Source organism: Carlito syrichta, unplaced genomic scaffold (assembly GCF_000164805.1).
Source record: "Carlito syrichta isolate Samal-C Ts95f unplaced genomic scaffold, Tarsius_syrichta-2.0.1 Scaffold306785, whole genome shotgun sequence".
Lineage (NCBI taxonomy): Eukaryota > Metazoa > Chordata > Mammalia > Primates > Tarsiidae > Carlito > Carlito syrichta.
Genome location: NW_007250881.1, coordinates 392,345 through 417,162, shown reverse-complemented (window position 1 = coordinate 417,162; position 24,818 = coordinate 392,345). Strand labels below are relative to the sequence as shown.

At 40.3% G+C, this 24,818-nt stretch overlaps 1 protein-coding gene across 1 annotated transcript in view; it reads left to right on the top strand.

Annotated features, from left to right (window-relative positions):
- The window catches only part of ABCA8 (ATP binding cassette subfamily A member 8), an 85,307-nt gene extending 62,289 nt beyond the window's left edge, over nucleotides 1-23,018 (top strand). Inside the window, exons 24-39 of the mRNA XM_008063377.2 lie at nucleotides 1,713-1,886; nucleotides 2,086-2,199; nucleotides 3,806-3,925; nucleotides 4,696-4,761; nucleotides 5,219-5,310; nucleotides 6,515-6,635; nucleotides 7,658-7,775; nucleotides 8,439-8,530; nucleotides 10,718-10,878; nucleotides 11,330-11,405; nucleotides 11,475-11,569; nucleotides 12,541-12,660; nucleotides 12,916-13,056; nucleotides 20,482-20,561; nucleotides 21,861-21,916; nucleotides 22,051-23,018. Coding sequence (XP_008061568.1) covers nucleotides 1,713-1,886; nucleotides 2,086-2,199; nucleotides 3,806-3,925; nucleotides 4,696-4,761; nucleotides 5,219-5,310; nucleotides 6,515-6,635; nucleotides 7,658-7,775; nucleotides 8,439-8,530; nucleotides 10,718-10,878; nucleotides 11,330-11,405; nucleotides 11,475-11,569; nucleotides 12,541-12,660; nucleotides 12,916-13,056; nucleotides 20,482-20,561; nucleotides 21,861-21,916; nucleotides 22,051-22,149 — 1,725 coding nt within the window. The 3' untranslated portion in view covers nucleotides 22,150-23,018. The remainder of the gene's footprint in view (nucleotides 1-1,712; nucleotides 1,887-2,085; nucleotides 2,200-3,805; nucleotides 3,926-4,695; nucleotides 4,762-5,218; nucleotides 5,311-6,514; nucleotides 6,636-7,657; nucleotides 7,776-8,438; nucleotides 8,531-10,717; nucleotides 10,879-11,329; nucleotides 11,406-11,474; nucleotides 11,570-12,540; nucleotides 12,661-12,915; nucleotides 13,057-20,481; nucleotides 20,562-21,860; nucleotides 21,917-22,050) is intronic.
- The last annotated feature ends 1,800 nt before the right edge of the window (nucleotides 23,019-24,818 follow it).

Below are 24,818 nucleotides of genomic sequence, written 5' to 3'. Positions count from 1 at the left end.
AAAAGGCAGCCAGGCGTGGTGACTCACACCTGTAATCCCAGCACATTGAGAGGTGGAAGAGAGAGGATTGCCTGAGCCCAGGGGTTTGAGACCAGCCTGGGCAACTGGGCAAGACTTTGTCTCTACAAGAAATCAAAAAATTAGCCAGGAGCAGTGGCACACGCCTATGGTTCCAGCTACTTGGAAGGCTGAGGTGGAAGGATTGCCTGAGCCCCAGCAGGTCGAAGTTCAGTGGCCAATGAGAATGCCACTGCACTCGAGCCTGGGTGAAAGAATGAGACTCCAACTCAAAAAAAAAAAAGAAAAGAAAAGAAAGAAAGAAAGAAAGAAGCAAGCCACAGGCTGGGAGAAAAATACTCAGAACTACTGAATCAGTATCTTCATTTTAACAAGATTGTTAAGTAATTTGCAGACACATTACAGATTCATTTGGATTAATGAAAGAGTGTCTTTGAATGAATCTTTATAAATTGTCAGTTCAAGTCGGGCTCGGTGACTCAGCCTGTAATCCTGTGCCTTTGGGAGGCTGAGGTGAGTAGATTGCCTGAGCCCGTGGGTTCGAGACCCGCCTGGGCAGCGAGACCTCATCTCAACAAAAAAATCAAAAAATCAGCCAGGCATGGTAGCACATGCCTGTAATTCTGGCTACTTGGAAGGCTGAGGCGCAAGGATCGCCGGAGCTCAGCAGGTCGAGACTGCGGTGGCCAGGAGTGGCCGCTGCGCTCCAGTCTTGGTGAAAGAGTGAGACTCCAACTCAAAAAATAAAAATAAAAAAAATAAATAAATTGTCAGTTCAACATTAGAGTGGACATACTTATATATCTGACAAAAGATTTTTATCAAGAAGATGTAAAGAACTCTTATACCTCAGTAATAGAGGATAACCTATTTTTAATGGACAAAATATTTGAACCAATATTTTGCTAAAGAAAATACACAGATGAAAATATGACTAATGTCTTGTGTAATCAGGAAAATAATCTGTTTGATAGTTCTACACATTACCTAAAACAAATAATGCTAAAATGACCAAACAATGAAGTACTATTCAGCAATATGAAAGAATTAACAACTAATAGATGCATCAATACAGATGAGTCTCAGAACCATTATACCAAGGGAATGATGACAATCACAAAAGAATACATACTGAATGATTTAATTTATATGAAATTCTTAGAAAGATAAAACTAATCTATAGTGACAGAAGGCAGACTTGTGGGTGCTTGTAACCAGCAGCAAAGACTCTTGACTGCCAAAGAGAATGGGAAACTTTGGGGGATGTTTTGTACCTTAATTATCATTGTGTTACAGGAATGCATGCATTCATCGAAGCTCATTCAACTGTACTTTTAATACAGATACTTCTTGTTTGAAAATTATACCTCAGAAAAGCTAATTAAGGAGAAATTGTTGACATCAAAGAAAATGATATTTTGGAAACATGAACACTGGAAAGATGAAAAGAAAACTCCAATGTTGAACTGACAACTTATAAACATTCATTCACAGACACTCTTTCATGAATCCAAATGAATTTATAATGTGTCAACAAATGCCTTGAGAATCTTGTTAAAGTGAATAATATTTGTAGCTATAATCTAGAATGATTACAAATAAAAATTTTTGCTTGAACAGTTTCTTGCATAATCCACATTTCCTTAAACTTAAAACTGAAATATCACTTTGTTTCTTTGCTGTCTCCTAATCAGAACAAAGCTTGGTCCCAGCTACGGATTTCAGGACTCTTCCCTTCTGCTTACTGGCTTGGGCAGGCACTGGTGGATGTTCCCCTGTTTTTCACGATCTTCCTTTTTATGTATATAATGGACCACATTTTAAACTTCCATGACACTATATTTGCAGTTTTGAATCATATTGTTCAAGTAAGTGAAAGTATTTATAGAACAAATATCATTGTATGATTTAGTCAGAAAATTTGAAAATTTAAACTTTTCATTAATATTTATATAGTCCTAAGTTAAATAACTATAAAATCCTGTGCTGTAGCACTGTCTTGGATCCCAAATATTTTCCTGGATTGCATTTGTCTGTAACTAAGCTTAACATTCCTGTTGATTTCAGATCCCATGTGCTGTTGGTTTTTCCTTTTCCCTTATCTTCATGACATATGTGATTTCGTTCATTTTTCGCAAGGGGAGAAAAAATAGTGGCATTTGGTCATTTTGCTTCTATGTTGTAAGTATGCTTATTGTAGGCATTTATTGTATATATTTAACAAAGAGCTCTGAGTGATATTTTAAATTTTATCCTCAGTTGAATGATAATATTCGGTCTAAAATATTTTACATTTGCCTATTTACGTATCCTTTTCAAAATCTGCACCTTTTTCTTTTCCTATTTCCATTCTTGTATTTCTTTAAAAGTAGCCAAATTTCTTCTGGAACGATAAAATATTAAGCTAGAAAGAAACCTGGAAGCCATCTATATCATCTTTTTACCGAACAACAAATAAGCCCAAAGACTCCCCACAAACACAAGATTACCCATTCTGTCACTAGCATGGTTAAAACTAGGAATGATTTCTCCAGACTCTACTGAGAATTAATTCCATAAAGCCACATTTATTTTAACTAAATTAAGAGAAAAAAGTTTGTAATTCATAAGTATCTATTCTAATTTCCTGCAATTTTAGCATGGCAAAAAAGTAAATTATCAGTTCAATAAAGATTGCTGACTTCTGCAATGTGTTACAAGTTAAGATTGGCAATGGGAGAAAAGATAAAATATACAGTCTCAACCCTGAAATAGATCTCAAAGCAGAAACAGATTAGTAAACAGGCACTTATTAAAAGCATCATAAGAAAAAAATTGTCTATGGATAGATAATAGAATTATTTTCTATCTTAAAAGTCAATTATACAACCGCGTAATAAAGAGGTCTAGGAAAAACAGATAAAAGAGAGATTAATTTATGAAAATAGGAGCAGATGTTTTAAAAGGTAAAACCTATAAAAGCAAGATTTCAACAGATAAGAAGTCTGAGGGCACAAATATAAAATGAGAAATAAATGGAAGCCTAGAAGGTAGAAAAACCAGGCTTATCCCAGAAACTGGTAAAAATCTCATGTGGATATAGACAGAAAATGAGGTGCATAATAAACATGGTCATAGTCATAGCAAAAATAACGGTTGGAACCCTGGCTGTCCTTAAATGATGTGCTCAAGAATTTATTCCATAGACTGCAGAAGAGAAATATGATCAGAGGTAAATTTTTAGGAAGAAGACTTTAACAGCCATAAAAATGATAGTTTGCAAGACAGAGAGATTAAGAGTACAAAAACATTTAGGAGGTCTTTGCAGTGCTTTAGAAAAGAAAGTCTAACGACTTCGGGGGTACCTGAATTTTGTATTCTAGTACTTCTGCTTAAGCCATTCCAGGCTGTTAAATGCTTATATTTCTCACTGATAGTCAGCAAAAGTCTTCTTTTAGTCTTGTTTGTTATTCCTTTAGATACTAATTTCAATTTTTCCCTATTTCTGCTTATCTACTACTGTGAATTTTCCCTCCAAAGACAATGCACACCAATTTTTTTCCCTTTCTTTGATTGAAATATTCTGTATATTGGATCCTAGATTTACCAAGTGATCTTGCATTCAGGAAACTCAAGGCTAAAGGAATTTGGCTGTCACTGAAATAACATGTTAATGGATATATTCTGATTTCAATTTGGTTTGTGAGGTTAGAATTGAAATTAGTAATAGCTTCTAGATGAGCCATCTCAATTTGGAGCTTATATTAAAATTCAGAGTGATTAACATTCATATTTGTATTTTCTTTAGATGACCGTATTCTCTGTGGCTGGATTTATGATTAGTACCTTTGAAACCAGTCTACAATTCTTCATCACCTTTTTCATACCACCTGCCACATTGGTTGGCTGTTTGTTCTTATCTTTTCATGTAAGTAACACCACCTCCACTGTCTATCACAGTGTCCTGGAACTCACGACCAACTGGAAAGCATTGCCCAGTGTTGGGACACTAGTACAGTATGTTGAACTTGCATGAGGCTTGAAGATTTCTACCTCATGGAATCCAGTTGATTTTCTCCCAGACAGGACAATATGCTCCAGCTGACCTGGAGTAGAAAATCTGGTCCTGGTTAATGCATGGGGATGAAGGGTCATGGGTGGTGGAAATAGAGAAGCCCTTCTACTCGTTTGGGGTCTTGATCACTCTTGGGCATGTTTGGCTTTAGAAGGAGGCAAAGGAAATGTCAATCATCCTTGCGACTTCAGGGTTTTAAAGATGTATCCAATATAAATAAAGTCCCCTTTTTCTGGCTAATTGATACTTATGCGTCTACAAAAGGAAAAATGTTTAGGGGTATATCTTTGGGAAAGGAAAGGAATAGAAGATACCCCACGAAGAGGAACAGTGAGCACAGAAAGGTGTGGAAAGCTCTGTGTGAGAAGAAACCCTGTCCCTCACTGCTTGAGGGGTTAGTACCAATCCTCAGAACTCTCTAGCCACGTGATTAGCAACTGATAAATACTATTGCTTCAAATTAAAGCTCATAGACCTCAGGAGGAAAGAGAGCCCCTCGCTACCTGAAACTCATGATAAAGTCAAAGGACATGGTGGCAGGGCTGTTTAGGGCCAATTCGCACGTTTGTGGACAAAATGCACAAAACAAAAATTCTATTTAACAATTCTGTTTTCTTTTGCAGTTTTTTTTACAGTCTTTCAATGGTGAAGAATCAAGTGACATGTTGCCAGTTCTGGTATTCCTAATTGTAAGAACAGACTTCTTTAAAATTATTGTGGTTTCATTATGCTTATTTTAATTCCTGTACATACTGTGAAACTTTTTATTAAGGTGGAGATATAGATATCTGTAACCTAAGAAGATATAATGTTTGTAAGATATGGAGTGGTCACTTTTCTAAAGATCAACTGACTAAATAATGTGCCTCCTAAATTTTCAGAACACTGTACAACAATTAGAGGAAATGACATAAAGTTATGGTATCACATCATTACAGTTATTTCTAATACTTCTTTAGACAAGTATGGGAATGAATTTGATAGGTTCGTAATTTGTCAAATAGGTCGTTGGACTTTTGTAATGATTTCACTGAAAGTGTTTTTATAGAAGTCCAATTATTTCCAGTTATTATTTCTAGTTCATCTGTTATTAAAATAATCACTTTTCATCTTTCTAATTGTGCCTATCTCTCTCTTTATTCCCAGCCTATTCTCCACTTTATCATTTTTCTTTTTATCCTTCGGTGTCTGGAATGGAAGTTTGGAAAGACATCAATGAGAAGAGATCTTTTCTTTAGGTTGGAAGAAATCAAATTGAATTATTTTATTTTGTGGATCAATATTTAAAATGTCTTTTCATGCATAGAACAAAAAGGTACCAAGTGCTAGGATTGGTTGCCAGTAAAAATAACATGAATCTAGATACCTAAGCCAAAGAAGACTATCACCTAGTGGAAGAAGCAGACCTGAAACATTGAGTCTTAGGGCTCCATCTGACACTAGGCACAGTGGAGCACTGGGAAAAGTTAAGCATGGCTGATTTCGTTTAAGGAACAATCTATTTGAAGAAGCTGGCAGTTGCTGGAACACTGCTCATCCAGGAAAAAGAAATAGAAGGATAGCCAACAGGCCAAGGACAGAAATATCTGTGTTCTTTTCCTGTGTTAGTGCGAAGCTCAGCAGGTAGATCACAGACTGGCTCCGTTATTCATGGGACTTAAAAGCTGAGACTTGGCACCATCCAATGATGTAACCATAAGCACCTGTTCCCTTTGTGTCTCTCATACCATATCAGTTTCATCTTTTACTGTTACCTAGTTGAATGGGAGACTGCCAAGATGGAAGCAGACCTTTGAGAAATCTTGTAAGATCAGTATGGAGGAGAAGTTCAAGGGACAAGAGACTAGAACAGCTATATTCCGGGCATGAAGACCAGACTTAGAATGGGGAAAAATAGTTAACCTGATATATATTCCAAAGAAATAGTCAGGCTTAGTAAGAGATCAAGCATCTAACTTGTATTTTCTGAGATAGTCCTGATTACAAATATTCTGTCCCATTTTCCCCATGAAAACATAATAATGGAGCATGTTGGTGCCAAAGCTAGGGTTCCCAGCAAAATTACTTCATTGAACTATGATATAAAAATACTTTTCCAGATATTAGGTTCCAAGTCACCACTGATATTGAAAGAAATAATATTCCTTTTTTTTAGATTAGAAAATATGGTTTATTTAGAAAGTAGATTAGAAAGAGAGAGAAAAGGGGGATCCACTTCCTTCAGACTGGAGAGGGGACCAGAGTTGACAGAGAAGTATGACCAAAAAAAGTAGTATTTCTACAGATCAGCCAGGAGGCTCTACAGGAATGAGGCTTGTGAAGGGAGATTATGATGGTTTATTAATTATCCAGTCTACTCAAGCAAAAGATTTTTAATATGCAATTTTTTGATACAATGATGAGAGCCAGAAATCAATTATTAATGAATGGTTTTGACTCTAGAATTTCTCCAAGAAGCAGTGATGTACGTCAAAATCCAGAAGAGCCAGAAGGAGAAGATGAAGATGTTCAGATGGAAAGAGTGAGGACAGCAAATGCCTTGAATTCTACAAATTCTGATGAGGTACAACATATAAAGCAGTGATTTCATCACATCACACAAATGTTTTTCCATTCAAATAGTCAGTCTACCAATCCGATTCTCAAATGATTTTGAATTTGTCTCTTTCTTACAAATGGGGATCACAGTTTTAGTAGGTAGTTCCATTTTTACATAGAAATGAACAGATGATTAAAAGTCAAGTGGCCTCTTTTTTGTCTTTTAGTAAGTTTAAAAGTAGAGTACAAGCCGGGCTCGGTGGCTCAGCCTGTCATCCCGCGCCTTTGGGAGGCTGAGGTGAGTGGATTGCCTGAGCCCGCGGGTTTGAGACCTGCCTGGGCGGCAAGACCTCATCTCTACAATAAATCAAAAAATCAGCCGGACGAGGTAGCGCATGCCTGTAATTCCGGCCACTAGGAAGACTGAGGTGGAAGGATCTCCGGAGCCCAGCAGGCGAGGCTGCGGTGACCGGGAGCGGCCACTGCACTCCAGTCTGGGCGACAGAGTGAGACTCCAACTCAAAAAATAAAAAGAATTTAAAAAATATAAAAGTAGAGTACAATTGAAATTATAAAAGCCAAGAAGTAATTTTAGAAACTGAGCAAAGCGACACATATTACTGCATCTTAGAGAGAGTGTACGGTACAAAGTTCAGGGTAAAGTCCAAGCCACAGCGTTTGATTTGTCCTTTGGGATATTCAGTGCATCTCTTTCTCTAACACCTTGGCCTGCAGGTGTTAGATGACCTCAATTTGTGTCATTATTAAGCATCTCCAAGTCTCTTTGCTCCGTTCTGAGAGGACAGGCAGGCTGTATAAAATAAGGTGCTCCTAAAACACTCCCTTCGTAGAAGAAAAGAATGATAGTCTCTTCTCTCCAAAAATAAGTGCTAGGATAGGAGAGTGGCCAGTAAGCATGTCACCTAGTAGAAAGTCTTCTGTGATACATGGTTTGGGCAGCAAAGGATCCAGCCAACGGGAGAACAGAGTTTTTTCAAAGTTAGTGGAGAAAATTAAGGTCTGACATGGTTTTCTTGTCATTTACAGAAGCCGGTCATTATTGCCAGCTGTCTACGCAAGGAGTATGCAGGGAAGAGGAAGCATTGTTTTTCCAAGCAGAAGAATAAAGTAGCCATAAGAAATGTCTCTTTCTGTGTTAGAAAAGGTTGGACACAAAGCTCTTCTACTGTTAGCTCAGAGCCCTCTTTAGAGCTTCCTGGTTCCTGACAAGAATAATTTTGGACACCAACTCTTAGTTCACATGTAGACCTATCAGGAGAGAGACAAGGAAAGCTCCTTTTGCATTTTCATTTCTAAGTTAAATTAATTAACTCAGCCCATGACTAGAGGCCTCATGACATCTACATTGAAACCATAAGTTTGCTATTAAAATGAACCATTGAAGCCATGACATTTCCATTAAATGAACACAACTGATTTCCTTCAAATGTTCATTATCCTTCACAAGAGAACCGACTGGGGCTATGCCAGCATATTCTGAAGGCTTGCCCAGCAGGTGTCAGATGACTTCAGTTTGTGTCATTATTGGACAGTGGTCCGAATCTGATACATCTGGCTTGCATGAATGGCTTTGCCACTTCCCATCAGTGTGACCTTGACCAAGCAACCTCAAGCTGAGAGCTTCTCTCCCCGAATGCATAAGAAGGGGCATTGATAACAACTTCTCAGGGCGGTTTTTACACAGAAATGAGACACTACATATAAAACATATAACACAGTGCTTGTCCCATGGTGAGACTTCACCTATGCTTTATTCTTAATTTTGTTATAAAAATGGATGAATCAAGTAAAACAATTTTTTTTTCAGGTGAGGTTTTAGGATTATTAGGACACAACGGAGCTGGTAAAAGTACATCCATTAAGGTCATAACTGGAGACACAAAACCAACTGCCGGACAGGTAGGTGGATTATGTGGAGAAGATATCATATGGTGTAAAATAGATTTGCAGAAGTAGCAAAATGCCATTTAATCATTAGATGGTTGAAGTGATTCATACAAAACACAAGAGAAGTTCACCAGTTATCACATAAGTGTACATAAACATCAAGCACTGAAAGGGAATCGTCATTCAATGAATGATTATATTATTATTATTATTATTATTATTGATACTGTCTAGTACTAGGTCAGAAGTCAATATCCAAATCCATACAGATCCTATTTATACTGCCTTAAAACACAGAAAAGTGCATTTTTAGCAAACATCTTCCCAGTACGTAATACTTCAATCTTGAATAAAACTGTTTTAAGAATTTTATTAGACAGTTGCATTCTCTGTCCTTGACAAAGTACTTAGTTACTGGAATGTACATTTTGGTGCACATGCGCATTTCTTGGGAGTGTTTTCAAAACATAGCTTTAAAAAATGAGCCCCAGGGAGGCGGAAGACTCTGTGCTTGCAGTTTGGTCGTGTTCAGTGGCAAATGGGGAAAGAGCTTAGTTTTATTAAAGATAGAGACATTGTCGATCGAGCGAAAACCTTTCAGAGATAAAACAGATTCCATGGTGGAAGATTAGAAACCTTTAGAACTCCTTTGGAAAGTATGTCCAGAGGAGACACAGAAAAGAATATGAGGCAGAGGGGTTGCCCATCCTGCCAAGAACTACCAGGAACACCACCAACAAATATCCCACCAAAGAGACAAAGGAAAACAGGTATCTGCAGTCCCTCTGGAGCAGGCTAGAGTCGGTGTTCATGAAGGTGCCTCTCCATAAATGTTGGTGATGTGGCCAATCCCAACTGACTCCTGCAACTGCAAACACCCCCTACTCCCTCCATCACCTCTTGGACCCCAAGTCAGTATTTTGCTTCTCTTCTACTGTCAGCTCAGAGCCCTCTTTAGAGCTTCCTGGTTCCTGACGAGAATAACTTTGGACACCAACTCTTAGTTCACATGTAGACCCATCAGGAGAGAGACAAGGAAAGCTCCTTTTGCATTTTTCATTTCTAAGTTAAATTAATTAACTCAGCCCATGACTAGAGGCCTCATGACATCTACATTGAAACCATAAGTTTGCTATTAAAATGAACCATTGAAGCCATGACATTTCCATTAAATGAACACAACTGATTTCCTTCAAATGTTCATTATCCTTCATAAGAGAACCGACTGGGGCTATGCCAGCATATTCTGAAGGCTTGCCCAGCAGGTGTCAGATGACTTCAGTTTGTGTCATTATTGGACAGTAGTTCTAATCTGATACATCTGGCTCACAGGGGAGAAAAGGCAACAACTGCTCGTTGATATGTTGATAACATTCTCCTGATTAAACAGGTGCAGGGACCTTTCACTGCTCTGTGGCTGGTAGGACACCTCCCTCCTGTCCCGCAGCTGGCTGCAGAGCTGACGTCCCTTCCTCTCAGCCACACCTCTGTCCTCCCCTTTCTCATTCCACACCACGCTTCACCCCAGCACAGGGCTTCATCCCGCTCTTGGCTCTGCTGCCAGCCTTTGCCTCTGGCCTGTTCCACGACCAGCATTGTCTCCTCTGCTAAAGCGGCCCTCCGCAGACAGCCTCTCCAGGCCCCCTAGCTGAAGTCACATTCGCTGCTCCTATCCACCCCAGTCTCCTGAATCTCCACCACAGCACCCCTCTGGTCTGTCTTTATTCTGATGACTTATTTCTCTGCCTGCTTCCTTCCTGAATCATTCGGCAGAATGAGACTTCCAAGTGAGAGCCGCGCTAGTCGTCTGGTTCTCCATGCACCCCCAGGCACAGAGGAGGTACTCAAATGCCATCTGACCCATGAGCGAAGTTACCTAGTGAGTCATTCGGTCCAAATGCTTCATTCGGACAGAGATGAAAACACTGGATATAAGCTGTTGACCACGACAGCCGGGCACCATGTTTGTGGGATGTCTGACTTTCAGCTGAGATGAGGTTGCTCGCTGTGCACTCATTTGTTTTTACGTACTTACTTTCTGCCAGCCTGTCTCCAATGCAAAATGATTTCAGATGATTAAACTCAGCGAGGTGGTAGAGTTTCCCTAGTTGCTCTAGGTCTGTGAAGAAGAATGTGTCACAGAACTACTGAGAGAAGTGACGCAGAATGCAGGTTCTGAGAGGGTACCCCCATCCGCAGGTGGCACTGAAGGGCAGCAGCGGAGGGGACACCCTCGGCTTCCTGGGGTACTGTCCTCAGGAGAACGCGCTGTGGCCCAGCCTGACGGTGAGGGAACACCTGCAGGTGTATGCCGCCGTGAAAGGACTGAGGAAAGGGGACGCGGAGGTTGCCATTACGCGGTACACGGGGCCACACCTGTTTTGACCCCCGGGGCAGGGGAGGGCTGGGAGTGACAGCCTTCCTGGGACTTGGGGTGGGAGGCTTTTGCTAAAGGTGGACTCGGGATGAACTGGGCAGATGTGAAACGAGAATTTCCCTACCTGGCTTTCAAAGTCTTCGTTCTTTTTCCTCCTATCAAACATGAAAATGAAAAAGTATTCATTGGTAAAATATATCAAAAATATGAAAATGTAAGCTAGCACAGAACAAGTACTTGGATTGCATGACACGTGTTCCTACTCTTTCAAAGGTAACATTATCTTTTGGAGAGGGACAAACCAGCCAGTGACATCTCCCCTCCCCTGCCCCACCCCCCCAGGACTGCTTTTCCGAGCTCTGCACCCCCACCCTCGCTCAGCCACCCGCCTGTCAGCCTCCCCCTTGTCAAGAAGACAGTTGTGTTTCCTTCAGGCTCGTGGACGCAGTCCGGCTGCAGGACCAGCTGAAGGCTCCTGCCAAGACCTTGCCAGAGGGAGAGAAGAGAAAGGTACCGCCGGCTCGGGGTCCCTCGGGGCACCCACAGCGGGGTGCCGACAGACTGCTCCTCTTGTTACAGCTGTGTTTCCTGCTGAGCATCCTGGGGAACCCGTCGGTGGTGCTTCTGGACGAGCCGTCAACCGGGATGGATCCCGAGGGACAGCAGCAAATGTGGTAAGGAGTGTTCCCGTGGTCAGGGCCAGCGCAGACGCCTTGCAGCGAGTTTGCACCCTGTTTTACTTCTGCAAGATTGACCCTTAAACTGTTTCTTAACGCAAAAAATAAAAAACCAAAAACTATCGACATCATTCGTAAAATGGGCCAGGTGCCGTGGCTCACTCCTGAAATCCCAGCACTTTGAGAGACCAAGATGGGAGGACTGCTTGAGCCCAGAGTTTGAGATTGGCCTGGGCAACATAGCCAGACCTCGGTTCTGCCAAAAATTTTAAAAACTAACCAGTGTGGTGGCGCCTGCCTGTAGTGTCAGTTTCATGGGGGGTGGAAGCAGGAGGATTGCTGGAGCCCAGGAGGTAGAGGCTGCAGTGAGCCATGATTGTGCCACTGCACGCCAACTTGGGTGATAGAATGAGACCCCGACTCAAAAAAAAAGTCTTTCCCTGATGATATTTATAGCCACTTCCCACTGAGGTAAGAATAACCATGGTCAAGCCTGGAGATCCCTGAGCATCCTAACTGCTCGGTTGATCTTTGGGTTGGTGTGTGCATTTCCGCAATCACATTAAGTTTTCAGTACTTAGCACGAGAACAGTAGTTCTCCTTAAGGGGTAAAAGTTATTGTCATGTGTGTTCACTGTACATTTATCTTCCTAGGTTGTGATAACACCGCTGTTAAATTTGAAGTCATCCTGTTCCCCTTCACACAGCCTTTTCATAAACAACCATCTCTTGCTTAGCATCTCTCGTTATACAACCACATAATAAATGTATCCTGTAAAGTCCTCTCTTCCAGTGTGCATTCCCAGTTGAACAGCTGTCACCCGTCTGCCCTCCTAAGAGTCTTTCCCTTGCCTCATCCCTTTTTGCCAATTTTTCACCTGCGTGTCAGTTAAGTTTCTTTTACTCACTACCCATTTCTGATGAATTAGAGGATTCTCTAAATTGCAAATAATCTCTTGACAATGTAGGCAGGCTATCCAGGCCACCTTTAGGAACACGGAGAGGGGCGCCCTCCTGACCACCCACTACATGGCAGAGGCCGAGGCTGTGTGCGACCGAGTGGCCATCATGGTGTCTGGAAGGCTGAGGTGAGTGCCTGTCCTGAGCCCACACTGGAGCCCAAGCTGCAGGGCTGGAAGATTTGTTGCCTATGAACAGGGATAGAGTGCTGAAAACAGCTGAACCACTGCACTCAGATTTAGCAGGAAGGACCTGGAGACAAGGCTAACAGCAAATCAAGGCTCTCAAACACTACCTTGTATATCTTTTTCTTGGCTCTCAAACACTACATCTTCTATCTTTTTCTTCTTTGCCTTATGAGTTCGCCCTCCTTTGACCTCCAGATGTATCGGGTCCATCCAACACCTGAAAAGCAAATTTGGCAAAGACTACCTGCTGGAGATGAAGGTGAAGACTCTTGCACACGTGGAGCCCCTCCACACAGAGATCCTGAGGCTTTTTCCCCAGGCTGCTAGACAGGAAAGGTAAAGATATGCTACTGTTTTTGATATTGTATCAAATGCCTATTTTTCCTGGTCAGTTGCATTGACTGGTAGGCATTTGAAAAGGAAATTTGCAAGAAAGAGATTGTAGGATACTGCAAGTGTTTTGGTCCCGCTGTGACAGGAGCTACCCTGGTATTGTGTTATCTTATCCAATTCTCACAGAGATTTTTCAAAGTAGACACTGTTATTCCAATTTTTAAAAAAAATTATTCCAATTTGAGCCAACTTCAAAAGAGTGTTGTCTCAGGACTTTACAAGGAGCTTCGGAAATGGAATTGATTATTCTCTTCATGAAAAGGAAATTGACAGAGACAGTTTAGGTCACGGGATAGAGCTGACAAGCAGCAGAACCAGGAGGTAAGCTTAGCTGTTTTATTTTAATTCTGTTAATGTTTCAAATTGTATATGAATTCTGGTAACAGCACTATCCTGATGTATTTTCATATTTAGCGAAAAGTGAAGATCAGCTTTAGGATCATTTTTAACACCTAGACTTGATGGCTTACTGTAAAAGACATGATTTAGGAGTTAGGAGAGAAAAATAGAAAATAAGGGGAAATAAATCATAATGACAACCTGGGAAAATATATTTCTATATTTTCATGACTATATAGAAATATCATAATGGTACAGAAAATATGAAAAATGGATGAGAAAGGTTGCCCCATAAATATATGAAATATCTTGAAGTGTCAATCATCCTGATTTTCAAATGATGAAAAGACAAACATTTATCTGAGAAACAAATTATTAAAAAATTATTGGTGCTGGCATTAATTGGTACTGAATTCCTGGTCTCCTAGTCAGAGGCTCAATTATATTATCCTGCTTTAGGAAGGCAGTTTTAGTCACATGGGGGAGAAGGAGAGGAATGTGTCTTATGGAGGGTACACCTAGATTTCTACTCCAGTTGGGGAACTTTGAGAAACCATAAAGTGTCAGTTCCTAATTGAGACATAGCATCCAGGATCAAGTGTTTGGCTTAGAAAATAAGATGGTAAATGACTTTGCCAAATCTTGAAATATCATCTACACAGCACCTACTCATTCCCACTCAAGGAACAAATGACACCAAACTGCCCGAGTCTTACTTTCCCTCCCCTTAGTTCTATTTGTGAATGGCTCTCTTTTTCGGCACTCTATACTCATCTTAGGCTTTTTGCTTACACCACACTGACTCTCATTTAATTTACAAAATGAAGACCCAGATACAAGTATACACAAATCAAAACAGCATGGTGCTAGCATAAAAAAGTCATATAGACCAATGGCACGGAATAGAGCATCCAGAAATAAATCCATGCATGTACAGTCAACTGATCCTCAACAAGAGTGCCAAGAATGCACAACAGAAAAAGGACAGTCCGTGGTGTTTGGAAAACTGGATATCCACGTATGAAAGAATGAAATGGACCCTTATCTTACGCCATACACAAAAATAAACTCAAAATGGATAAAAGACTTAACATAAGACCTGAAACTGCAGAACTACTAGAAAACAACATAGGAGAAAAGCTTCATGACGTTGATCTTGGCAGTGTTTATGGATAGGACACCAAAACATAGGCAACAAGAACAAAACTAAGCAAGTGGTGTGCCATCAAATTAAAGAGCCTCTACACAGCAAACAGTCAACAGAGTGAAAAGACAGCCGGTGGGAAGACTGTTTGCAAACCATCTATTTATGACCAGGGTTAATGTCCCAACTACAATAATGCATCACTAAACAATGAGGATACAGTCCGATAAATGTGTCGTTGGGCGATTTTGTCATTGTGCAAACATCACAGAATGGACTTACACAAACCTAGATGGCACAGCCTACTACACACCTAGGTTAAATGGTATAGCCTATAATTCCTAGGCTACAAACCTGCACAGCATGCCACTGTGCTGAATATTGTAGGCAACTAGCCTACAAATAGCTGTATATCTAAACACATCTAAACATAGAAAGGTACAGTAAAAAAATAGAGTAGAAATCATTTTAAACGGTAGATCTGCATAGGGCCATGAATGGAGCTTGCAGGACTGGAAACTGCTCTGGGTGAGTCAGGAAGTGAGTGGAGAGTGAATGTGAAGGCCTGGGACATTACTGTAGACTACTGTGGGTTTTATAAACACTGGACAATTAAGCTACACTCAATTTATTTTAAGATTTATTTCTTTAACCATAAATTAACCTCAGCTGACTACAACCTTTTTTACTTTATAGACTTTTTAATTTTTAAAAATGTTTGACTCTTTTGGAGTGACACAGACACATTTCACAGCTGTACAAAACATCTTCTTTCTTTATATCCTAAGTACATAAGCTTTTTCTATTTAATTTTTTTTTACTTTTTAAACTTTTTGTTTAAAGAAATAGTCAACAAAGTAAATAAGCAGCCTACAAAACTGGAGAAAATATTCACAAACAATATGGCTGACAAAGGACTAATATCTAGAATCTACAAAGAACTCAAACAAGTCAGCAAGAAAAAAGCAAATAATCCCATTCAAAAGCAGACACACAACATGAACAGACAAAAGATACAAAAATGGCCAACAAACATATGAAAAAAATACTCAGCGTTACTAATTATTAGGGAAATGCAAATTAAAAACACAATGAGATACCACCTTACACAAGTTAGAATGATCATTATTAAAAAATCCAAAAAGAATTGATGTTGGCCTAGATTCCCACACTTTTGGTGGGAATGCAAATTAGTACAACCGCTGTGGAAGTTAGTATGGAGATTTCGCAAAGAACTAAAAGTAGATCTACCATTTATTTGATCCTGCAATCCTATCCAAAGGAAAAGTACCTACTCAAAGGAACAGAGGTGGTTATATTAAAAACACACCTGCTCTCACATGTCTACAAGGAGTGCAATTCAAAATTGCAAAGATGTGGAATTAACCTAAATTACCACCAACTTATCAGTGGATAATGAAAATGTGGTATAAATGCCAGGAGGGACCCCAAAAAACTTGGAACTCGTTTATTAAAAAATGTATATCTGACCAGGCTCGGTGTCTCAGCCTGTAATCCCAGGACTTTGGGAGGCCGAGGCGAATGGATTGCCAGAGCCCATGGGTTCGAGACCCGCCCGGGCAACTTGGCAAAACCTCATCTCTACAATAAATAAAAAAACTAGCCGGGCATAGTAGCGTGCGCCTGTAGTTCCACTACTTGGAAGGCTGAGGCGGAAGGATCGCCGGAGCCCAGCAGGTCGAGGCTGCGGTGGCCGGGAGCAGCCACTGCACTCAAGTCTGGGCGACAGAGTGAGACTCCAATTCAAAAAAAAAAAAGAAAAAAATGTATATTTATTCTAACATGTTTAATCTTCAGTTGCTTTCTAAGCACTCTTTCCTTAATGCGATACATCTATCAGGACGCTTTTTCCACGGCTCAAAACCGTTTTTGAACTCATCAATTTTGATGCCTTTTAGTGCTTCTGCCAGTTTTGTTTCACCTTTTCCACATCAGCAAAATGTTTCCATTGGAGGACTTTTTTCATCCAGGGAAACAAACAAAAAATGTCACTTGGAGTGAGATTTGGTGAATGGGAGGAGGGGGGCATGGGTGCCATGTCATTTTGGGTCAAAAACTGCTGAACACTCAGTCAGCATAGTGTGGGCAGGTTGTTCATGTTAATCACCTATCATGAAATGGGCAAATGCATTGAAAGAATCTCCAAAATAGATTCATTGAAAAAAAAGCCAAATGCAGCCTCTCACAACAATACCAGCTGGTATACTGCTGCCGATGACGTCCTTGAACACTTACCTAGTGGAGAAAGCCTGTACTTAAAAGGCCCACCTTCCAAAAAAGTTCAGATTTTTTTAGGTCCCCTCTTTGTGTGTGTGTGTGTGTGTGTATTTGTATATCTAAACACATTTAAACATAGAAAAAGTAAAAACACCATATAAAATAATTTTTAAACGGTACACCTGTGTAGAACACTTACCACGAATGGAACTTTCAGAACTGGAAGCTGCCCTGGGTGAGTCAGGGAGTGAGTGGTGAGTGACTATGAAGGCCTAGGACTACTGTGGGTTTTATCTCACACACACACACACACACACACACACACACACACACACACACGCAAAAAAATGCATACGTGTTTGAGAACCTCACACACAGCTGATGCTTGCTCAAAAGATGGTGTTAATCAAATGAATGCTAGTACCACCATGTGACAGGCAGGACAGTCAAAGAAAATCATGGAAGCATGGTGGAGCAAATGCCATGCTACACGTTGCTACCAGAATTCAATTCAACTTCGAAAAGCAATACATAGATAACATTTCTTAAATGTGTATACGTTTTGGTAGTATCCATATATGTCTGGAATACTGTTCTGCCATAAAAAAGAATGAAAGGGTGTCTTTTGCAGTAACTTGGATAGAAGGAGAGCAGCAGCCTAAGTAATGTGATGCAGGAATGGAAAATTAAATACTGCCTGCTCTCACTGATAAGTGGGAGCTAAGCTAAGGGTCTGCAAAGGTATGTGGAATGGTATCATGGACATTGAAGATTCAGAAGGGGGTGGGGTGAGAAGTGGGGGAGGGAAGCAACTTCGCCTATCTGGTACAATGTGCACTAAGAGGGTGATGGGTACACACTTAAAGCCCAGTCTTCTTCACCAGTATCCAATGCATCCATGTAACCAAAAGCCATTCAGACTCCTAAAACTACTGAAATTCTAAAAAACACATACATACAATAAAAGTAGTTGTAGTAAAAAAAGGAAAAAAAAACGAAACACAAGCATTCATTACCCTAGGCCCACTAAGGGTCAAGATCATCAATATCACTGTCTTCCACCGCCCCATCTTGTTCCACTAGAAGATCTTCAAGGACAATTGCATGCATGAAGCGGTCATCTCCTATGATGACAATACCTTCTTCTGGAACATCTCCTGAAGGATCTGCGTAAGGCTGATTGACAGTTAACTTTTTTTAATAAGCGGGAGAATACTTTAATAACATGTAAAATAATAATAATAATAAAACATACAGTACATCAGATACATAAAACATAAGCAAAGTCATTTACCATCATTATCCAGTTGTATGTGTTACACTTTTATACAACTGGTAGTGTAATAGATTTGTTTGCATCAGCATCACAACAAACATGTGAGTGATATGTTATGCTGTGACAGCTATGATCTCATTAGAAAATGGGAATTTTTCAGCTCATTGTAATCTTCCGGGACCACAATTGACTATGCAGGTTGTGGTTGAACAAAACATCATTACGCAGCCTATGACTGTATGTAGGAAACCCCTATACTCCGATAGCAAAAAATCCTAACAACCCTTTAAAAATGAGGTAAGAACTTGAATAACTATCTCTTTAAAGAAAATATACAAATAGCCAACAGGCATATGAAAAATTGTTCAATGGCACTAGCCATCAGGGAACTGAAAATCAAAAGCTCGGTGGCTCAGTCTATAGTCCTGCGCTTTGGGAGGCTGAGGTGAGTGGATGGCCTGAGCCCACGGGTTCGAGACCCGCTTGGGAACTTGGCGAGACCTCATCTCTACAATAAATCAAAAAATCAGCCGGGCGTGGTAGCGCGTGCCTGTAGTTCCAGCTACTCGGAAGGCTGAGGCGGAAGGATCGCCGGAGCCCAGCGGGTCGAGGCTGCGGTGGCCCAGAGCGGCCACTGCACTCCAGTTTGGGCAACAGAGTGAGACTCCAACTCAAAAAAAAAAAAAAAAAAGATATCATCTTACACATGTTTGCGTGGTGCTGTGATTTGAGTGTCTCTTCCAAAACTCATGTTGAAATTTAATTGCCAGTGTAACGGTATCAAAAGGTAGAACCAGGTGAGACCTTTAAGAGGTTATGAGAGCTCTGCCCTCATGAGTGAATTAATTCATCCATGGATGAATGGGCTATCTTGAAAGAGAATTAGCTATCTCAAGAGTGAATATGTCATAGAAACCAGTCTGACTCTCTCGTGGACCCCTCCTACCCTATAATACCTTCTGCCAAGTTATAGCACAGCAAGAGGCTCTCAACAGACACAGCCCCTAATTTGGGACTGCCTATACCCTCCAGAACTGTGATAAATAAATTTCTTTTTACTATAAATTACCCAGTCTGTGATATTGTGTTATAGCAACAGAAAACAAACTAAGACAGATAGCTATCCTCAAAAAAAAAAAAAGAGGAAGAAGGAGGCAAGGAGGTGAAGAAATTGGAACACTTGCACACAGTTGGTGAAAATGCAGAATGGTGCAGTCACTGTGGAAAACAGTATAGTGGTTTCTCAGAAAGTTAGAAATAGAGCTACCTCATGACCCGGCAATCCCACTTCCGAGGATACATCCGTAAGATTTGAAGGTAGGATCGCAAAGAGATACCCGCACCTTCATGTTCATGCAGCATTCTTTGCAAAAGCTAAGATGTGGAAACAACCTAAGTGTTCCTTGACAGAAAAATGGGTGAAGAAATTCTGTTAAATACATACAATGCAATACTATCCAGCCTTAAAAAGGAAGGACATTCTGCAAACATGACAGCATGGAGGAACCTTGAAGACTTCCTGCTGGGTGAAATATCAGTCACAGAAAAACAGATACTGCACGATTCCACTTATGAGATATCTAAAACAGTCAAATTTATAGAATCGAAGAGTGGAATGGTAGTTGCTAGGGCCTGAGGGGAGCAAAATATGAGGAGTTACTTCTAGGCATGCAATTTCAGTTAAGCACGACTAATAAGTTCAAGACATCTGCTGTACAACATTAGACTCTGTTTTGTCCCATCAAACCCACTGCTAGAATCTCCCCAAGAGTGGCTGAGTGGCGGCAGGGGAGTTCCCACACTGTCCCAAGATGGGGCTGGTGGAGACTCCAAAGAAAGAAAAGCACTAAACGCCGGGGTGATCAGTCCAAAGTACTTAAGAGTTTTAGGGGAACTTCCTTACAGAGCAGGCTGCAGCCGGCCTCACAATGGACAGTGAGAGAAGAGGGGTATGCAAGAGCAGAAGGGTGTGGAATTTCTATGAGTTTAAGGAACTCAGCTCAGAGCCCGGCCAGACTATTTCAGTGTTTGGGGCAACAACTTAGATACCTTTCTTAGTGCCTGGGAATGTTCAAGGCCCTGGTTTGGGTTCAAGCCAGCCGGGAAAAAACCCGTAGCTGGCCGGGTGACAGGGCCATCAAGGTACTCTGTGATTTTGAGTGAGGACACAGAAATAAGATGGAGGGAACCAGGGGATCCTACACACTCATAGTCAGCACTACTGTATTGTTCACTTAAACATTTGTTAGGAGACCTCATGTTCAGTGTTCTTATCACCCTTTTAGAAAAAGAGAAAGACTGGCGAGATGGCTGCAGTCAGTTTCCTTCTGACACAGGTGGTATCACACTCCTGTCCTCTCTTCCCCCTCAGGTACTCTTCTCTGATGGTTTACAAGTTGCCAGTGGAAGATGTGCGACCTTTAGCCCAGGCTTTCTTCAAGTTAGAGAAGGGTAAGAACTACAACTCTGAAATAAGATCCTGGAAAGATGATAATTCCAAATCCTAAAATAATCCATCTGCATGACAAAAAGGAAATGGAACACCATGCATTAAGTTTGAAAGTTAAAATCCCATATTGAATTTTAGGAGCACCAAAACCAAGATGATGGAGCGATTCAGTGTGTATATGTGGCAGAGGGTAATGGGAGTGTTTCTCACTTTTGCTTTGTGGATTTTTTTCCCTGTATTTTGACGTGTATCTTGGTACAACCTAAGTAAAAACTCGGTTCATTCTTCTGGAGCATTCATGCATGCATATTTAAAATTAAGTTTTATGTAGACTGGCATATTACTTGACTATCTTGGACCCTATACTAAGAAACAGGCTTCTGTGTGGTTATTGAAGCAAGCCTCTTGGGACTGTCACATTTTACAAGTGACCACTGCATGTGCTATCACAGCTCTTTGCTGTCCTTGCAATTCTAGCTCACTAACTCTACTACTCTGGACTGCACTCGCCAGAACTCCCTCTCTGAACTGCTTTCATTGTCACTATTCAGTGACATTTCTTCACTTGCTTGTCACCTGCCCCCAAGGAAGAGACTCAGATACCTGATTCTAGAAGAATCTTCTGACTTCTGATGATAGCATCTGTGGTCACGATGATGTATCTCTTTCCATTTTCTGACTGATCTGAGCACCCCAGCGTCGGGTCATGTGGTCATTCATAGCACTCCCCACATTGGTACCGAGTCCACTATGGGCCTGGAACTTTTGGTGGCATATTTTCAGGCTGCTGAACTCCCATCTGAGTTCTAACTGCCCCTCCCAGTCTATTTTGATCAACAAGAAGGGTTTTCAGCCCAATTAGGGGAAGATGCCGTGGCTTTTGGAAAGAGGTCCCTGAAAATACTTGCTTCCTAGAAAACCTCAAATATCCTTCTCTATAATATTCTGATGCAGCCCTTTCAAACTGCGTCTTCCTTCCCTATCTTGTGCCGAAGGTGCCCAAAACATTGACTCACGTGCAGGAAAGAAAGCTTTCTCAGGGTTGTCTCCTCCCTGGAAAACAGATCTCAAAAACGGCAAAACATACAAACATTACACAAGCACTTTCCTCCCAAACCTAAGGGAACGCACTGATGTATTTTTAGCTGAGTGGGGTACGGCACTAAGGCATGAACAAATTATTACCTTAACTTATTCATGTAAGACTTTTTTAAAATGTCATGTGTACTACATGCTGACTTATTGGACCACCTAGATATAAAAAATACATGAACTCCTGATGCTTGTCCATCCTTATGCAGTTAAACAGAGCTTCGACCTGGAGGAGTACAGCCTCTCACAGTCCACCCTGGAGCAGGTGCGTCCTCTTAGTGATTCTTGGTCATCTGTGGAATATAAACATTGAATATGCACATCTCTTTGTACTCGCTTGGAGCTATAGGGAGCAGTCTGACGTTTTCTTCCACTGTTTGTGTTTTCCTTCCATTGTAGGTTTTCCTGGAACTCTCCAAGGAGCAGGAGTTGGAGGATTTTGACGAGGATCTCGATCCCTCGGTGAAATGGAAGCTCCTCCCACAGGAAGAGCCTTAAAGCACCAAATTCTATGTTCCTGTTTAAGCCTGTGGTTGTTATTTTCTTTAAGACATTTATTTTTATAATATCAATGTTCTATTTTTAGAAACTATAATATAAGCCCTGAAATAGTTCTTTGTGTGCTAGGAAGGAGGAGAGAATGCTGGGTTTACACAATAACCATCGACAGAGGACTGGCCAAGCTGACCTCCTGGTCACAGCCTCCGTATCTCTGAAGGTCATGCAGAGTCAATGTTTCTGTATAATGCCGAATGAATTTACTTTGATAAGATTGTTTATAAACAATCTTTTATAAAATTTGTTTAAAGTTTTTAAATAAAAATCTTAAAACTTTTTTTGTAGCCTGGACTGATAAAAGCTTTGTTTACATAGGAATGGACATGTATCAGGAACTTTTATGTGTTTATATCTAGATGGTCTGATAAGTCAACATGAAGTACAATCTATATATTTACTCTTTTGGGGATTTGATACTTTTTAAAGTTTATATTTTAGGAAGAATTTAAATGTCATTTTTTAAAAATAGATTTAAGTGTGTTTCTTGTGGCTAACAATACTAAGTGCTAAAGGACATAATATCTGATATTCATATTTGATAACATATCCACTGATAACATCATGATATAGACGTAAACTGGAAAATCCAAAACTTACCGTTAGAAATATACTGTACTTTTTAGTTTGTAAACCCCCTCTGTACCGTTGACACTGTACGTTTAAGTTTCGGCTTGAGAGATGCCTGTATTGTAACTGATCTTCATGAATATTTGTCACTTGGTTTCAAGAAAGTTGATGAGTGTGGTAACGAGCCAAGTGACTGAGTCTGTGTAAAAAATATGAAATAAATCTCATATGTAGTCTTGAAATGTTTTCTGTTTCATGTATTTTGTGTTTTTGCCTTAACTCAGTGGCTTGCTATTTATAAATTTTGCTGAAATTTCATTAAAAATGACTTCTAATATAAGCATAATTACTGGACTTCTAAAGATCATCAGAATAGGACTTTCTGCTATACTAGAAGTTAGGCTAATACTTTGGATATTGGCCTAATTATTACTCTTGTCTGCTAAGTATAATAATTAAATACGAATTCCAATAATTTTTTGCCCCCTCATGTCTCTAACCGTAAAACCGAGAAATTAGCAAAAGAAAAGAATACTCATATTTCTACGTGCTTTGGCTTAAATTTGTCTGTGTAATTCACCTTTTGTGTTCTATGGAAAGATGCTGGGATTTGGAATCTCAAGAAATCTAAGTCTGAATTTTGGCCTCTATTTTTTTAATCTTTTTTGAGGTGGAGTCCCACTCCATCACCCAGGCTGGAGTGCAGTGGCTCACTCACGGCCACCCCGGCATCAGTCTGCTGGGCTCCAATAATCCTTCCGCCTCAGCCTCCCAAGTAGCCCAAACTACAGGCGCACACTACCATGCCCGGCTAATTTTTTTAAAAAACTTATTGTAGAGAAGAGATCTCACCAAGTTGCCCAGGCTGGTCTCGAACCCGCGGGCTCAGGCAATCCACTCGCCTTGGTCTCCCAAAATGCTGGGATGACAGGCTGAGCCACCGAGCCCAGTCGGCCTCTCTTTAGATATACATTTATGAGGAAAATCCCCACCTTGCCAGCCTTAAACTCTCCTAATTTTTATATAGGTAGAGCAATGTTCAGAGGGGATAAGTAACTTAACCAAGATCAATCATTGGTAATTAGCCCCTTCAGCATTCAACTGTGTCTGACGTCAAAGCCCACATTCCTCCCACTATCACGAACCCTCAAACCCTTATTGATGACTTAATTCAGAAGGCAGTGGACATAGGATGTACAGATACTTCTTTATGGGCTCACAAAGTAATCAGAATCGAAATCATACATACTTAGTGGAAAGCAAAAAGATAACAGACTATTTAGTCAAATGTTATAGTGCACACTATTAATAAAGGTGCTGTTTACAGCAAAGAAGAAAAATGCATCTTAATCTAAGGTTATCTAATGAAGACTTTTATGAGTGAAAAGAAATTTAACCTTGAATTTGAAGAAAACATTCATGTGGGAAAAAAGTACAACATTCTAGGTAAGGAAAAGCTCTCAAGAGTATTGATATTTAGGATTGCTTACTCAGGATGTATTACTAAGCTGAAGAAGAAGACATAGTTCTGACAGTAGTGTAGTTTTCATTCAGAGTATAATATCAAAAAAATTGAATTCTCAAAAAAAATTTTGAAATTCATGTTGTAGTTAAATTTCTTTTTTGAGCAAAGAAGTCTATTCCTCTGTTGGGTCATTCTTGAAAAAGGCGCATCATTAAAAGCTTAATGCAACAACAATATGTGTTGGCTAACAGTCTCCCTCAGATAAGGTGGATGACTCAAGACCCTTGAATAAAAAATCTCTGTGCTTTGTGTTCTGTTCCCCTAGATATAGATTCAAATTTCTGTCTTGAACTTGAACTCCCAAGAGAAAAGTATGATCACCTTTAGTCTCTCTCCACTATACTTCATAGCATTGGTTCTCAAGGTTTACTCCATGTGCCAATATTCTCACCACATATGGGAACTTACTAGAAATAAAAAATTTAGAAGCTCACACCAGAATTACTCAATTAGTAAATCCGGAGGTGAGATCCAGCAATCTGTATTTAACAGGCCCTCAGATCATCCTGATGCATGC